This window comes from Coffea eugenioides, chromosome 3 (genome assembly GCF_003713205.1).
Source record: "Coffea eugenioides isolate CCC68of chromosome 3, Ceug_1.0, whole genome shotgun sequence".
NCBI classification, from domain to species: domain Eukaryota; kingdom Viridiplantae; phylum Streptophyta; class Magnoliopsida; order Gentianales; family Rubiaceae; genus Coffea; species Coffea eugenioides.
Genome location: NC_040037.1, coordinates 12,897,520 through 12,915,079, shown reverse-complemented (window position 1 = coordinate 12,915,079; position 17,560 = coordinate 12,897,520). Strand labels below are relative to the sequence as shown.

General features: G+C 38.1%; 1 protein-coding gene across 1 annotated transcript; it reads left to right on the top strand.

Moving 5' to 3' along the window:
• The first annotated feature begins 753 nt into the window (after positions 1–753).
• On the top strand, positions 754–7,686 carry LOC113766065 (cold shock protein 2-like). Its single transcript, XM_027310291.1, has 3 exons — positions 754–853; positions 952–1,155; positions 7,622–7,686. The coding sequence occupies exons 1-3, from the start codon at positions 754–756 to the stop codon at positions 7,684–7,686; spliced, it is 369 nt and encodes a 122-aa protein (XP_027166092.1).
• The last annotated feature ends 9,874 nt before the right edge of the window (positions 7,687–17,560 follow it).

Below are 17,560 nucleotides of genomic sequence, written 5' to 3'. Positions count from 1 at the left end.
TGAGCCGTATCTTATCCGCATCGTTGACTGTTTACCCTCCGACATGCATACAAAACGATTTGAATAATGCCACTAGAATATCTAATATAAATTCCGAAACAGGAAATCCAAGTTGTGATAAGTTCGATATTGCAGCTAGGCAGCGAAGGAAAGAAACACTGGGCACCAACACATTGATGAAATGGTAGTTATTGCCACTAGTGCTAAACTGGAGAAAGATGAGATATAAATCCACAACAAGCAAGTTCTCAGCTGCATTTTGTCTAGGAAAGCTCATGATGTGAGATTGGCAACCTTGGTGGAGGACATTTATCAATTAAGTTTGTTGTTTCAAATGTGCTCCTTTTGTTTAGTAAGAAAGGAATATAATCATATTAGTGTTAGAATTAGCTCATATGCCATAAGCATAATTGAAGATGAGGATGTTTAGATTCCTCATTGTCAAATAACACTGCTTGTATAGATCAATCGAGCGTTTGTTCGCAAATGTAAAGTTTTGATAATCTATAAAATCACTTGTCGTTTCGAAAAAAAAGAGATAAGTTTGATATTGCAATCATAATTATCTTCAACCGCCAACTCAATCATGGGGTCGACAAATTTCCATGCATACTTTATCTCTCCCTCTTCGAGAACCATGTCACGTAAATTTCCATATAAATGGAGAAGAGGATGCTCCAGCTTCCTCACCCTTCTCATTGTTTTCAAACCAAATCTTGAGTTCATAAACCAAGTTGTGTGAGGAAAACAAAAATGGATTCCAAGGCAATTCTCTTCCTATGCCTTCTGCCTGTAGTTCTGGTGATTGCTTCAGAGGTCACAGCCAGGGAGATGCATAACATACAATATAGAAGTTTTTGCATAACATAATTTACTCTAGATGATTTTTTTTTTCCTGCTAGAATGCAAGCACTAACTAATAATTCTGCCCGATCCCGTGACCATTTGCAGCCAATGCTGCAGAGAAGCGTATTAATGGTCTGGAAGAATCCAAGTATCCTGGTGGTGGATATGGAGGGTACCCTGGTGGTGGATATAGGGGTTACCCCGGTGGTGGTTCTGGTGGCGGTCGTGGTGGTTATGGTGGTGGCTGCGGTGGTTATGGTGGTGGTGGATACTGCCGCTATAGTTGCTGTGGCCGAGGTTATTATGCTGGTGAGTCTGTGGATGCTGAGCCTGAAACCGAACCACAAAACTAATAGCCAGGCCTTATGGATCATGATGCTTAAATGCCGCTGGTGCAAATTAAGAGGCTAAAAGTACTAAAATTATGTATTATGTGATAAAAATAAGAGCTTAATCAGTGGTATTCTTTTGACCATCAGGTGAATTACTGCAGATTATGATGTACATTTTTCTACTTCCAAGATGTGAAAATGAAATCTTATGTGTCTTTCAAGTTTCAACAGCCAGCACTTCTGCTTGATTATACTGGCTTCATTGTGTATGGTATACCCAAATTGTTCAAGCGTATTTGCTGAAAAAAATTTTAACACATTGAGGTTTCAACAAGAGATTCCCAAAAGCTAAATTGTCTTGAGTCTTGACTCCTTTCAGACAGGAAAAAGAAATGGCAAAATAGGAAAAGCTCGGTTTATGATCATTTACGAGTAGATCTGGAAACAGTTTTGTGCAACAAAGTTCAAGCAAAGAACAAAGTTATGTCCTTTGAATTTATATACTATATTGTGGTATTAAAGTTTATGAAATTAGATAGCCATGTTAATGATGTTGGAAAACGACATCTTACAATCAATTACAGAACAAGTTTTAATTGTACTGATCCAATCAATTCTGTGTACTGATCCAAAACATGATAAGTGAAGACCTCCTCATGCACAAGTTTTACACGTCCTCGAGTCTCAAATTCAGTGTGTCTTAATTTTTCTGTATAGTAGACAATAGCGCAATGTTGAATCTCTCGTAGTCAATTAGTCAACTAGATTTCTGACCTTCTCGTGAAACTAGTTAAATAGACAAATTCAGATTGAGCTTTTGACATGATTTTTGAATGGTTAGATTAAACAGTTTTTGGTTTTATCATTTCTTTTTAGGTGGTATACCATATTTGATAGACAGGTGATCGTAAGGGCTCTTTTTCTAGTTTTAGTCAAATATGCAACATTAATGGATAGAGAGTGAGTTTGTAAAATCTATTATAAACAAAATCTGGATTAGACACTTACCCCCCCCCCCCCCAAAATCTGGATTAGATACCCAAAATTGTAATTTTTTTTTTTAACAAAAAAACCCCACTTTGATGATGGTTAACTGATCTACAGATGAACCAACCAAAATTAGCCTTGAATTTGTTGTATTTTTTGAACTACTGAGTTTACGCATTTTTAGTGCAAAGCCACTAAAATGACTTCATATAGCATGAGATTAATTTTGCCATTAAATCAAAGGTCACATAGAAGAAATATTGAACTAGCAAATACATACAGTGCATATTACATCACTTCTCAAGCTCTTCTTTGTATTTCATCACGCTGAGCCTGTTTAAGCATTCGTTACAGTGCTCGAAACTGGCTTTATTAGTTGTAAAGCTGCACTTAAAGCAACAATATCCACCATAACCACCACGGCCACGACCAAGGTACCCTGCATAATTACTCCAAGAATATCCCCCATAACCTCCTCCTAGATAGCCTCCGTATCCACCACCAGGGTACCCTCCATAGCTGGTACTTGGCTTCTTCTACGCCATTTGTCTCAACTGTCTTGGCTGCATTGAAAATAATAAAGTGTGCATCTTTATTAGTAGTTTAATCTTGGTATGATTGATAATTTTGAATTTTGGCCTAATTTGTGTACATGCTTTTAGTTTAATGAATACTAAACTATGTACCATGCAAATTTAGTAACTTTACAATTACCATTAAAATGGTACACCACCAACTAATAGGTAGTTTCATCATAGCCAACCATAATTTACTAAACACTAACCAGTGTCCCCCGAGTCCCATTTGAGAAGGGCTATGCTTACAAATTAATTAAGGTGTATTTAAACTTTAAACTGAGCCTCAGCTATGCTTCAAAATACTCCAAATCTTTACATGTACAATAATTTTTTTGTCAATGGGCAACATCTACACCCGGCTGCTACTGTTACTTCTATACTAGAGGTGGGCTGAATTGGGCCATGGGGCGGCTCAATCGCTTTACTTGTACAGCTAAAATTAGTATATTTTATAAAATCTGTAATGTGAAATTTAGTGGTCCTAAAAGAAAAGGACGAAATTAGATTAGAGAACTAATTTCTCATAATTGTCAACTGAGTGAAAGTCTTAACCAATTCCCTATAGCAGCCGTTTCTGAGGTAATCATCAGACTATAGCCATGGAAATACAAAAGAAAATAAGTTTCTTGGAGCCCATTTTAATATGCTCAAGGTATTTCAAGTATTGAAATTTGATTTTTGATTGGTAAGAAAGCTGGCGTACATTGGTCACGGTTTATAGTTAAATCTCTGCAGAATTGCCGTCAAAAGGGTAGTTGCGTCAGCCAACTATGTAGTTGGGCATTAGAAAGCAGTTTGAAAACCGGACCGGACCGGCCGGTTCGACCAGTTGAACTGCGAACTGGCCATGACACCGGTCCGATTCCATGTTGGTGTTGACTTTGTCAGAAAACCGGTCAAATCCGGTCAAAATCGTGAAAACCACTGAACCAGATTGAACCGGCTTTCAAGTTTCCCTTTTCATTTTTTTTTTTTTTTAAAGTCTTGCAAAATGCTTCTATCAAGATTCGAACTCAAGACCTTTGTAATACAAGACCAATGTAGTAACCATTGCACCATCACATCTTATTTGTTTTTTTTGATAACTTATATATATATATAACAAACATCCATATTTCTTTTTTCCATTTTTCTTACAAAATCTCATTCTTTCATGACTCTTTCTTTTTAATCTTCACACACACACACACACACTCTCTCTCTCTCTCTCTCTCTTTTTTTTGTCACTCCCTTTTTAATCAAACCTCTTTAGTTTTAATTTATTGATGTTTTCTTCCATCTTTTTAATTTTGTTTTTGTCCATTAAATTGAAAAAAGTTAAAAAAGAATTATTTTTCTTTAACCCAAATTATTTAATGCTACAACCACTCACTTTTATCTCATTTTTTGATTCTTATCAAGTTTGCATTCCTATTTTTGATTCTCTTGACTTCCTTCGAACTCCAAACTTTCTTTTTTAAATTGCAATCTCTAAATCCCAAAGACGTAAATTAAAATTTAAGATCACAATGTCAAATTCTCATAGACTTGAATTTTGTATAATTTCAAACTATTGTGATATTTTTGTGTTGGATTTAAGATTATTTTGGTAGATATAATTAAAATTGAAATGAAATTTATTTGTTTTAACTAATAATTTAAAAATTTTATTTTTGAAAATCCAAGTTATTCAAAAATAGTAAACTTTTCATCATATAAAGGTTTAAATTAGTCTATTGCATATCTTATTTTGTGCATATATATATTTATATAAATTACTTTTTTAAAAATTCATTGAACCGGGATTGAACCGGTCCAACCGGTTGAATCTCGATCCTTTCACTTCACCGGTTCAATTGACGGTCCGGGTTTTAAAACATTGTTAGAAAGATGATTGCTGAAATTGGTACGAATTTCGTCTAATCACAAATTGCAGTCCCTTTAGGGAATGTAAAGAACAGAGACATACCAAAAGAACTTAATCTTGTCACTCCTAGGGTGAAGAGGATAAGGTTCATGTTCTATATTCATGAATATGTCCAAGTATAGCTGTCAATTAATCTGGACTTTAGAGGGACATTGATTGCATTCATTCCAAGTTGATTAACAAGTCAAACATCTCTGCTACAAAGACAAGTCCTAAACGAAGAACGTGTCAAACTTTGCAATGCACAAATAGGTGCCCGAAAACTCTTGCTAGGCGGTTTAGTTCTGAAGCATTTGCATTAGAAAAACAATGATATCTTTCGTAATATATGTTAAAGATCCGTAGTTAATATAATGGAGAGATACCATTTGTATCCCAGACGTATTGGATCATGTGGACGTTAAATCTCATTGGAAAAATGAAACTTTTATATATATATATATATATTTTTTACCCTTCCCTCATCCCCTGATCCCTCCCTTCCCCCCAAACCTGGCAGCTAGGTTCGAACCAAATCTGCCAGGCAGGACAACAAGTCCCTGGCCAACAGCTCCAACAGCTATTGGAATAATGAAACTAACTGCTATGTAATGGCTTCTTGGAGGATGCTTCCCTTTAAAGAAATCGACTAAAGATCTTGTAATTGAGTGGGGAGTATATCATAAGTGCTTTCAGATTTTGGGCTCTTGATCTTGTATGTAATTGAGTTGTTTAGCATAGTGCTAGGATGGTTTCTTGAAGTATACTGGCTTTGTTCGTGTTCTTATTTAGTGTGCTATGTTATTAAAATTTATGAAACTAGATAGCTATGTAGATGTTACTGGAAAAGAATATTATACTATCGATTTAAGGACCTCTGCAATAGAAATATAATTTTGGTTCCAAAAATTCAGCTTATGTACCAAATTGGCGGGTCCCTAATATTTTAACTCAAATAAATGTAATGAATAAATCAAATTACTGATTGTTAATAACTTTAACTTTGCATTTTTGGCTGTCCGACTTTGGAATTTGAATTATTATAAGTTTAAATAGAGATAGTAAGGGTTTTAAATGAAATAGGATGTGAGTTAGACCAAAATTACATTAGAGGTGTACTAGAAATTATAATTAATAAAAATGTGAAAAAACTAATTATTCTTTTTTTTTCTTTTTTCATTTCACTTATTCATGCCACTAATTTCTCCTACATTTCTTATTAAACTTCTTTTCTTTTTTCTTTTTTCATTTCACTTATTTATGCCACTAATTTCTCCTATGTTTCTTCTCTTGTGCACAATGAGAATCAATGCATTTATATGCTTATTCTTACTCTCTCAAATTTAGCATAAAATATGCTTTTAATGTTTTGCACTATAAATAACTAATCAAAATAATTTCTGTCATTTTTTCCACATATATTGTTAATTAAATACTTAAATAAGAACAACTTTAATTTGTAAGTAATATATATTACATGTGAATTTCAGTGATCATCTATTTATTTTTTATTCTTTTTTGGCAGTCAGTAGCTTATCAATTAATGTTTTATATAATTATTTAGAATTATTTAAAATTATCAATGCATGGACATTAGAACAAATACATAAACCTTCATTATTAAAATGTTAGACTTTAATAGGAAGGAATAACATGGAAAAATAGTAAGTTTTCTTAAAATTACTAAACGCAATTCATATTGGCACTGAATCTCACTTGTTATTGCAATCCCTAATTATAACTATTTGAGACCTATATCTAGAAATCATGCAACAATTTCTACAATGTATGTGGAAAAAACATATATACATATTAGGATTTTCTTCTTCTACTACTAATTTTTTCCGTAGCATTCAACCCATCCATCCCCTCCTACTACTAATGTTTTGGTATATTATATGTGTATCATTATTGAATTGTAGCTAATTTAAAAACCATGTGCTCTTTAAACTTGATGCTGTGCAAATATGAGGTGCTTGTAGCAATGTTTATAGGCATTTGAAACACATCATACATATTTAACTTTATTTCACATTTTGTTTAATTTTAAACCCTAAATTTAACTATTTAAAATCTAAAGGACCATATTCAACAAAATTCTAAACATTAGGAAGTAAAACTACAAAGCCGAAACTTTTAACTAATGTAAATATAATATTTATGCCAGCTATTGTGGCTATCCTAATTTACCTAAAATAAAAAAGTATGAGATTCATGCGTTTTAGTTGAAACATTTTTTGGAAATTTTTAAAAATACAAGGACTAGATCCACGCTGGTTTTGGTTTGTCTCAAGCTGGATATCGGACAGTATCCTGCTCTGAGAAGTTAGGAAAATTTTCTGATTAGACCCGGTCGAAGTTGGCTTGTTGCGAATCCAGATATGAATGTTGCTAAACACTAACCATCGTCTTCCCTAGGTGATTATGTATATGTACATATTGTTCTGTTTGACGTTTTTCGACCATGTAGAAATCGAACCTTTGTTTTAAACATGAATCGAACCGGAATCCATAGAATAACTGCTTCTGGTGGAATTTATATTGAACGAAACCAAGCTATAATATTTAGGTTTTCAATGCATATTAAGTAAATAGTCTTCCAAGAAAAAGGAAAAAAGACCTCTCTCTACTTTGAGAGCTTCTCTCTCTACTTTGAGAGCTTCCCTCCTAGAATAGGAGCTTTCAAAATTTCAAAAGGTATCGGCAACCTCTAACAGAAGGGAAGATCTCTGAGTTTGGCTTGTGGCGTAGTGACCTTCCACATTCTGATGTACTACAAACACCCATTTTAGCTACCTTAAACTCTTTTGCGATTCAACGTCTGTGTCCTGGTGCGTTTGAGGTCATGATCCGAGGAACGGGAGACGGGGTCTACCTGTCAAGATCGTGGTAGTGTGTACATAGTTAGAGGGTGGTTGGTTAGGCTTCCGTGTCTTTCAGCTTGTTTTAGGCTTCTTTTTTTCTGCTCTCTGTTTTTCAACTCTGTTTTGCAGGTTTGAACAACGGGTTTTCTAAGGAAGGAAATAGTGCACAGTGGTGTCAAGCAACTGGGTTGTAGAGGATGGAAGAGGAGCTAACTCGTGCATTCAGCAAGTTTGAGCTCTCTTCAACGGAACTAGGCGGGGTGGATCTTTGCTCGGAGGATGTCAGCGAGGGAGTCAAAGATTGCAGAAGGAGCCTGGTAGGCAGGTTGATAGGAACAAAAGTGGCAAATTACACAGGGGTCAAAAATTTCACCAATCATGCGTGGGGTTATCCCAGAAATTTGGTGGTAACTGAACTTGGCCCTAACATTTTTCAATTCCAGTTTGATGTTGATGAGGAACGGGAAAAAGTTTTGATGGGAGGCCCGTGGGTTTTGGATAATCAGGTCTTGGTGATTAAAAATTGGGAAATGGGTTGTGAAAGAAAGCCCCAGTTCTTTAGATATACATACTTATGGGTACAGGTATGGAATCTTCCTGTCCACTGGCTGTGTAGGACAGTGGGGATAAAGGTAGGAAAACTTTTCAATTCAGTGAGGGAGGTTATAGTTCCGCCAGTGGGAGGAAAAGAGGGTAGACATATGAAGATTCTGGTAGAGGTGGATGTGCAACAACCCCTTCTCAGAGGCACCTTGGTGAAGCTTGAGGGAGTGAATACATGGGTGGAATTTAAATACGAGCGATGTCCGGATTTCTGTTATAACTGTGGGATAGTTGGTCACGGTGACAAATCTTGCACTGAAGGAGGGAAGGAAGGACAGTCAGGTAGGGAAAGTCAATATGGAGCGTGGATGAGGGCAGGGAATATCATGACCTCCCCTTTGAGAGCGTTCAGAGGGGTCGAGACTGAGGTGAAACAAAGAGGCATGGTAGTAGCTACGAGTAACAAAGACCCAGGGATCCATGTAGATTCTTTGAGGGAGATGGGGGTTAGGGGTATAACTGGGACGAGTAGTAACAAGTTTGAGAAGGAGAGTAATATTAGAGAACAGAAAAAGGAAGCTATGGAGAAGAAGTGGAAGGATTTTTTGAGTGATAACAAGGAGTTGGACAAGAGTGTGGAGCAAGAAGAGGGGAAAGGGGAAAATCAGGAAAAAAAAACAGAGCTGGTGGAGAAGGAAAAGATAGAAATCAGTAAGGTGGTTGTGGATTTGGGGAATAGGAAGTGTAGTACGCCTGGTCTTGCTCCAGTGGAAATGATGATGGAGTTGGTGCCAGGGCAGGAGGTTTTGGACAGTTTGGAAAATGGGGGCATAAATTGTCGAACAAATGAGAGTGGAAGCAAAGGTAGCAGACTACCAGTCAACCAGAGCATTCAAAGGAAGGGTAAATGGCGAAGAAGCTCACGGAATAAAAGAGCTCCATTACGGGACATCACTGGCAGAGAGCAAATTCGCTCGTCTGGAGAGAAAAGGAAAGGGATGCTGGATAATCAAGGTCTGGATATCATGGAGGAAGATGTGGAAGAAGGCTCGAGTTTGAAGCTGGCAAAAAGGGATGATAGCACTGGTCAACAGGGAGGGGAAATGGAGGCTAGCCCCGCAATGCCTCCACCAGTGAAATGAAGATGGCGGTGTGGAATTGTCGAGGTGCAGGAGGCCCCTTGACAATTCCCCAACTGAAGGAGGTAATTCACCTCCACTCTCCTAGTATTTTATTCCTGTGTGAAACAAAAAACCAGGAGGTTTTTATGAAACAAGTGCAAAAAAAAGTAAATTTTGAACATAGCTTTATAGTGAATCCTAAGGGCAGAGCTGGGGGATTAGCTCTTTTCTGGAAAGAGGGAGTGGTGTTACTGGATGTGCAGGGTTCGGATTGGTATATTGCTGCGAAAGTAGTGGATAATGAAACAAATGACAGCTGGTGGTTTGTAGGGGTGTATGCTAGTACGGAAGGTAGAGTTAGGAAACATCAGTGGGAATTCATTGAGGAGAAAAAACGAGAATGGGGTGAGAAATGGGCTGTGATGGGAGATTTCAATGACATTTGTTCGAATGGAGAGAAATGGGGTGGGAATGAAAGATCTGAGGGTAGTTTTAGGGACTTTAAAGGTTTCATCTCTGAGAACGAGCTAGTAGATATTGGTTTTGTGGGGGTTCCATGGACTTGGTGCAATACATGGGAAGGGGAAGGGGAGGTTAAGGAGAGGTTGGATAGATGTTTAGGGAGTGTGGGTTGGGTGCAAGTCTATGAAAAGGTAACCTGTGAGCATATTGGAATGGAGGCTTCAGATCACTGCCTACTAATAGTGGACACAAAACCGCAACAAAGGAATGGGAGGAGACGTTTCTTTTTCGACCAAAGGTGGGCAAAGGACAAAGCAACTGTGCCTGTGATTCGCACAGCGTGGGAAAAAGAACAAGATGGATCCAGGATGTATAAAGTTACAAGAAAAATTAGGGAGTGTAGAGTAGCTTTGATCGAGTGGAACAGAACAACAAAAGGTAATGCAAAGCTGAAAATCCAGGAAATTAAGGAGCAATTGAAGGTTGCAAGAGAAGCGGGTGAGCTGTGTAACAAAGGAGTCATTGCAACTTTAATATTTCAGCTAAGTAAAGCTTACAAGGAAGAGGAGCTATATTGGAGTCAGAAGTCCAGAAACAGATGGCTCAAGGAGGGAGACAAAAATACGGCTTTTTTCCATCAAAGTGTTTTAGCTAAAAGGAAACGTAACAGAATCAGTGTGCTCCAAAAGTCTGATGGGAATTGGTGTAGGAGCGACAAGGAAATTGAGGAGGAAATGTGTAACCACTACAATGAACTTTTCATGTCCACCAATCCCACAGAATTTGAGGAGGTTTTACAAGGCATACCGTGCACTATTTCCAATCTCATGAATGCTCAGTTGATCAAACCTGTGGACGAGGGGGAGATTAAAAAGGCCATTTTCTCTATGTTCCCCAACAAAGCTCCAGGTGTTGATGGTATGTCCCCGTGTTTTTTTCAATCTTACTGGAACATTATAAATGCTGACATTGTCCATGCCATTTCTTCTTTCTTTCATACGGGTAATCTGCTTAAGGCCATTAATGAGACCATCATTTCCTTAATTCCAAAGGTTGATAATCTTGTGATGCTTGCTAACTTCAGGCCTATTAGTCTTTGTAATGTCTTGTATAAAATCATTTCCAAGATTTTGGCCAATAGACTGAAAAGGGTCCTTAAGCATTGTATCAGTCCCTCACAATCTGCTTTCATTCCTGGCCGGCAAATCTTAGACAATGTTATTATTGCGCATGAACTTTTGCATTTCCTTAAAAGTAAGAGAGCTGGTAAGGTAGGTTTCATGACCCTTAAACTTGATATGTCTAAAGCCTATGATAGAGTGGAGTGGAAGTTTCTTGGTAGAATCATGATGCAAATGGGTTTCTGTCCCACTTTTGTTCGTTGGATCATGACCTGCATTTCCACGGTTGCTTACTCTTTTAATTTAAATGGGCAGAAAGTGGGTAGTGTGAAACCTTCTAGAGGGATTAGACAAGGAGATCCCTTATCTCCTTACTTATTTATCATCTGTACGGAAGGGCTTTCAAACCTGATCAAGAAAGCTGTGGATAACAAGCATCTAACTGGAATCAAAATTTGCAGGGATAGCCCTATGGTTTCTCATTTATTTTTTGCAGATGACTCCCTATTGTGCTGCAAAGCAAGTAAAAAAGAAGCCCAAAAGCTTAAGGAGGTTCTCAGGATATATGGACAAGCATCCGGGCAGGTTGTTAATTTTGATAAATCTGCTATGTTTTTCAGTAGAAATTCTCCCAAGAGGATTAGAGGGGAAGTCAGTAAAGTGCTGGATAATATGAAGGAGGCGAATAGTGGTAAATATCTAGGCCTTCCGATGACAATTGGGAGAGATAAAAACCAGGTTTTTGGCTTCCTGATGAACAACATTATCAGTAAGCTCCAGAGTTGGAAACAAAAATTGCTCAGTCAAGGGGGTAAGGAAGTTTTGATCAAAGCAGTTATCATGGCCATGCCAACGTACATTATGTCCTGCTTTAAATTACCCAAGGGTCTGTGTAAGGCTGTTAGTGCAAAGATTGCGAGGTTCTGGTGGGGTGGTGGGGAACAGGAAAATAAGGTGCATTGGGTTAGATGGAGTAAGCTGTCTGAGGTGAAAGGGAAAGGGGGTATGGGTTTTAGAGACCTGGAAGCTTCTAATTTGGCTATGCTTGCAAAACAAATTTGGAGAATTGTGATTAATCCAAATTTGTTAGTAAGCAAAGTCTTGAAGGCCAGGTACATGAAGGAGGAGGATTGGTTAGGACAGCAACCCCCTAATAATGCTTCATGGTGCTGGAAAAGTATGCATAAGGGGGGGAATTGCTTCAAAAGAGGTTATGGAAAAGGGTGGGGGATGGGAGGTCAGTGAGGATTTGGCAGGATAAGTGGATACCTGGGTTGGTGGATGGAAGAGTTCCCACGGCTAGACCAGTAGGTTGTCATCTAGAGTTTGTTAATGAGCTTATAGAGGGAGGGAAGTGGAACATTGGTCTTCTGCAGCTTTGGTTTAATGAAGATATAGTAAACCAGATTTCTAATATTCCTCTTAGATTGTATAATAGAAAGGATAGATTATTCTGGAAACACAGCAAGTCTGGAATCTACACGGTGAAGACCGGATATGTGATTGCCAAGGAGGAAAAGGAGGTAACAAATCAAAGGCCAGCACCTAATCCAGAAACCAGTTGGGAAATAAGAAAGCATACAGTTTGGAAAACCTTGTGGAGCCTAAACATTAAGCTGAAATTGAAACATTTCCTATGGAGATGTCTACAAAATGGTTTGGCCACTAAGGATGCTCTCTATAAAAGGTTTGGCATAGGGAACAAGTTCTGTCACTGTTGTGGGGAGGACATGGAAACTATCGAGCATATCTTCTTTACCTGCCCAACAGCGCAAGTAATATGGAAGATTGCACCTGTTCGGTGGGAAGGGCTAGCTAAACTTCAAGGCAACCTGTGGAGATGGTGGGAGGCGGTGTTGCAAGCAGCAAAAAAGTCTGAAGGTGTGGGCAGAATCCAACTTACAGCAAACATATTATGGCAAATCTGGAAAGCAAGAAACAAGGTTACTTTCCAGCAGGAGATAACTGATGCAAAGAATATTGTTGACAAGGCACAACAGGAATGGATCGAGTATGAGGCAGCAATGGAGTCAGACACGGGTCCAAATTCTGAATCAGAAAAGGCAACACCAATCCAGCAGCGTTGGGAACCTCCAAAGGAAGGAACAATAAGGATCAATACGGACGCTGCCATCTCGGCTAAAATGGTCAGATCAGGTCTTGGAATCATTGCAAGGAACTGGCGCGGAGAAGTAGTGAGAGCAAAAGGAATTACTGCGAGGAGGAAAGGAATTGCAGCCACTGAAGAAGCTCTAGCAATCAGGGGGGCGCTTGAAATGGCTCAGATTGCAGGATGGACAACTATAGAAGTCCAATCTGACTGCAAGCATGTAGTGAGCCTCATTAACATGGACAATGGACAGGATTGTAGTCTCCAAACAATCCTGGATGACATTGACGTTCAGAAAGGAAATTTTGAAAGCTGCACGTTCACTTTTGTACCTAGAACGGTGAATCAGTGTAGCCATGAATTAGCACAATTTGCAGCTAAGGCAACTAGAGACTTTGAATGGGAAGGTTCTTTCCCAGCTTGGCTTTCAAGTCTAGTTAGGAAAGATATGGGGGTAGTTACCCCTTTTTGTAATTAACTCTTGAATTTTCAAGGGGTGATAGATATATATATATGAAGTTATCGTTTGTAAAAAAAAAAAAAAATGCATATTAAGTTTTTTTTTTTTATGAATACCCAAAAGAAAAACAGAGAAGGAAATTGAATTTTCATTGCTTATTGTTTAATGACTTGTAGCTCAATTTACCAAAAAATTTTCCCGACAAGCTAGGGGCACAGGTTTTATCAATGTGTTTAATTAGATATAAGAAGTGTAGAAAATGTCTTTTGGGTAATTAGCTCTTGTATTATCAAGTGTTAATATCTATAAAAATGTTAACGTTTGTTGGTTTAATTAGATATAAGAAGTGTAGAAAATGTAAGAAGATAAGGAATTAAACCACTTTCATGTCTTATAAATGCATACTTCAGTCACATAATGATTGTTGCTCTGTTAATCACTCTTCGTATGAAATTGGTTATATCATTGTTAGGTTCATAATAGGAATTGTATCTCACATTGGATGGGACCGAAAAAAACAGACTTAATTTATAGGTAAGGGGACCTATTACTTTAAATTTTTGGGTCAAAGTTAGGTTACTAATTTTTATATTGGGTTTATTTAATGGGTTTTTTTTCTTTTGAATTTTTCTCCCTAATAAGTGATATGAGAGTTTCTAGTTATAACCATTGGCTTCTCACTAACAACTGATTTCTTCTCGAAGTTCTTCTCGAAGTTTGACCAGTAAACTATGGACCAAAGTGTCAAATAGTTTGGTTTGTGTTAAACCAAGGTGCCCAGGGTTTAATAGGCGTCTAATTAGTGTCAGACTAAGGAACCAGCATTGGTAAAATCTTGGTAAGAGTGTTCAAGAATAATAGGTTGATGAGTTAGTGAAGAGAGATGACTTTGAGGTAGTAAAGTGGGTTTGGGGAGGAGATTACCAACTATGATTCATTGTGAGCGACTACTCCTAAAAGGAGAAATTTTTAGGTTCATGGGTAGGAATTGTGTCACGTATTATAGTTAATTCGAGAGAGAAAAAAGGAGTATATGATATATAGGTAAGGATTTGAGACCTAATAATTTAATATATTGAACTAAAATTGGATTCCTAACTTATATATTAAGTCGTGAGTGCTATTGGATTTTTCTCCCCAGTACATTTATATTGCGAAGTTGTGTTGAAAAGTCTAGTGGACCAAAACCTACCTGATTATAGCAAATTTCATGAATATACATAGGTAATATAAGCAGGTTGCAACCATTAGGTACATTGCAACAGAGCTGCAATTCACACTGTAGTTGCGGTATTACAAAATATCCTCAAATCAAATATATTCATCCATGAACTACTGAAAAAAAGTCATACTAAAAAGTTACACTGCCATAAAAGTTACAGATTTACTGAAATTCAGCTCAAATTGTTCTCTGTAAAAAGACTCCAAAATTCCAACAAAAGGAAGCTGTAGTCCATGCTCAAAATAAAACTAACAATTCTTCGAACTCCAATTAAAAATAATTAGTTTGGTCAGTGTTTTAAATCATGAATTGCAATTGTGATTCAATACAAAATCCATCTTCCCTGCAAAGCTTGGACACAATTACAACAGTCATCGAAGCCCTAAATTTGCACAAGTTTTAAACCTAGTTTTCATAATATTGGAGATCAGAAATAGAGGTTTTTCTCCTTCTACTAGTTTATGGAATTGGAAAAGACAAATTATGTTATTTAGATATTTCTAATAATTAGTTACATCAAAAGAACCTACAACGAAAAATATACGAAATTTACCCATTAGGTAGAGAGAAATGAACAACATGAAATCAAGGAACCAAAACATCGAAGAAGACGATGATGAGAGTCAATTTTAGAATCCTTTAATTGTGTTATCTTTTCTGATTTTTCTTGATTATACAAAGGAATACTGTTATTCTTGGTTTTGATGATCACAAAAGTTCGTTTATACTGACCAAGATTGATCAGGCCTGATGGAACAAGGAAAGCATATGTTTGATTGACTCCAGTCTACGATGCTTTGGATGTGGCAAACAAGATTGAAATAATATAAATGAATTTAGTCATTGTTTTGTTCCGATCAAAGATACTGTCTTTTAAGTATGTCTAGTTGGTCATTCTTGGTACTTTGAAATGTTTATCTAACCTCCTTCAAATACAAGTGTTTCTGTCTATCCAAGAATCAGGTTCAAATATGTCATGAAATGCAAGACAACCAAAATGAGAAGCAAAAACAGGACAATCAGGTCGGACGGCCGAAAGGAAACTGTCGGACGTCCGGAAGGATCGGACGCACACCTCGGACGCATATCAACCAGATCGGACGTCCGAAAAATTCCAAGATAACTTGCTAGCTCTCGGCCTACGATCGGACGCTGTGCTGTCGGACGACAAAAATCTCATCGGACGTCCGAACTTCAACTTGGCTATTTTCGGACGATTGGTTCGGACGATGATTTGATCGTCGGACGTCCGAAAGCCCCAACGGCTAGCTGACCCTTCATCTGCCTTCTATCCGTTGGAAGCTTTAATGAAGCTCATTTCTGTTCCCCTTTAAAAACAAACTGTTCTGAACGAAGGGAGGACTTTTGCACACTTTGTTTACAAGATCTCAAGAGATATTTTAGCTAGAAAATAGTCTCCAAAGCTAGATTTGTTTTAAAGTGGTGTGAATTTCTGGTGAGCATTTCTTTTGTGATTGAAAGGATCTTTAGTGTAGCTTTGTTGAGGGTTTTCTGAGTGATTGTAAAACTTCTTAGCTTGACTAAGTGAGGCTTAGGGCAAGGAGGAAGTGCTCCCTCCATTGTACATCTAGTTGATCGTCTTCCATCAAAGAGAAGTTGCTCTTCCTAGTGTGTGGTCTTCAAGTTTGAGGATAGCTTGGTAGACACTTGGTTTGATTCCCCAATTTACTTTTCTGTTTAATAAAATTCTCATTGCTTGTTTATACTTGTGTTTCTGATCAATATTGCTCTTGTCTTCTAATCCACTTGGTTGATCATTACTAGAAAAGAAGGAAATTTTAATTTAGCAAAAATTGCCTAAATCTGATTAAGATTTTAAATAACCCAATTCACCCCCCCTCTTGGTTGTCTTTGGGACTTACAAATACGAGTCAGAGCCGGATTGGAGTCATAGGGGAATCCAAAAATATAGAAAGATGCAAGTGACTTTAGCAATGTGGCAAATGATAGGGTGTAATTTGTAGTACATTTTGATGTATAAGTCACTAGTTAATTGTATTATTTGAGCTTTATTTTGAATGAAAATTGATTTTTTTTTAAATTTAATTACTTTCTTTTTATTGAATCATTCCCGAAGCGATTACATCAGAAAGAACGAACTAAAAGATCTGTCTCCGAAAACTTGGAAAGCCTAACCTATCCATGCGAATGTCTCCCCGCGCCAGAGGCGGGAGGTTTGCAAGGACTCAAACAAGACGTCCCGACCCTAGGTCGCCCCCATCTTGGCTAGCCGATCCGAAGGATTATTTGCCTCGCGAAAGTAGTGCGTTATGGACCGAAACATTCCCTGAAACCGCAACAGATCATCCAACTCCACCTGCAAACGCCAAGGGCAAGCGAGGTCCCCTGACAGAATCCGAACCAGAACCTGAGAATCCACCTCCAAATGCAACTCCTTGTAGCCCCGCGCTACACACTATTTTACCCCATAAAGCAAGGATCGAAGCTCAGCCTGCAGACTAGTGGTGACACCAAAGAAGCAAGAGAACCCAAAGAGAAATCCCCCCTGGCAGTCACGCAACAACCCTCCCCCACCACTCATCCCTGAGTTGCCAAGTGAACACCCATCGGTGTTGAGTTTGTAACCTACTGGCGGAGCCAGCCACTTTACAGGCCGAATGGGCACCCGCTTAGGCCTCACTTCCAAGTCCGCATGCAAACTCCCCCATGTGCCATAGGCCCATGTTAGTGGAGGAAATTGTAAATGTAGCAGATCCCTGACCCTAGACAAGGTCCTGGCCACTACCTCTCCCCCTTTTGACCTCCCGCCGTGCATTAACGCCTGAGTCCTTACCCTCCACAGTTCCCAGCAAATAAGAGAAGGCAGGAGGCGGTAGACAAATGCCAAATATCGATTTTGAGCAGGGCGTATCCACCACACGATTACCATATGTCGAACCGAGCCGATACGAGATGACATCCCATCATGAACCTCAAACGCCTTCCATACTTGACGGGCAACTTTCCCTGTGCAAAACACATGATTCAAAAGTTCCTCCTCGAGGTTG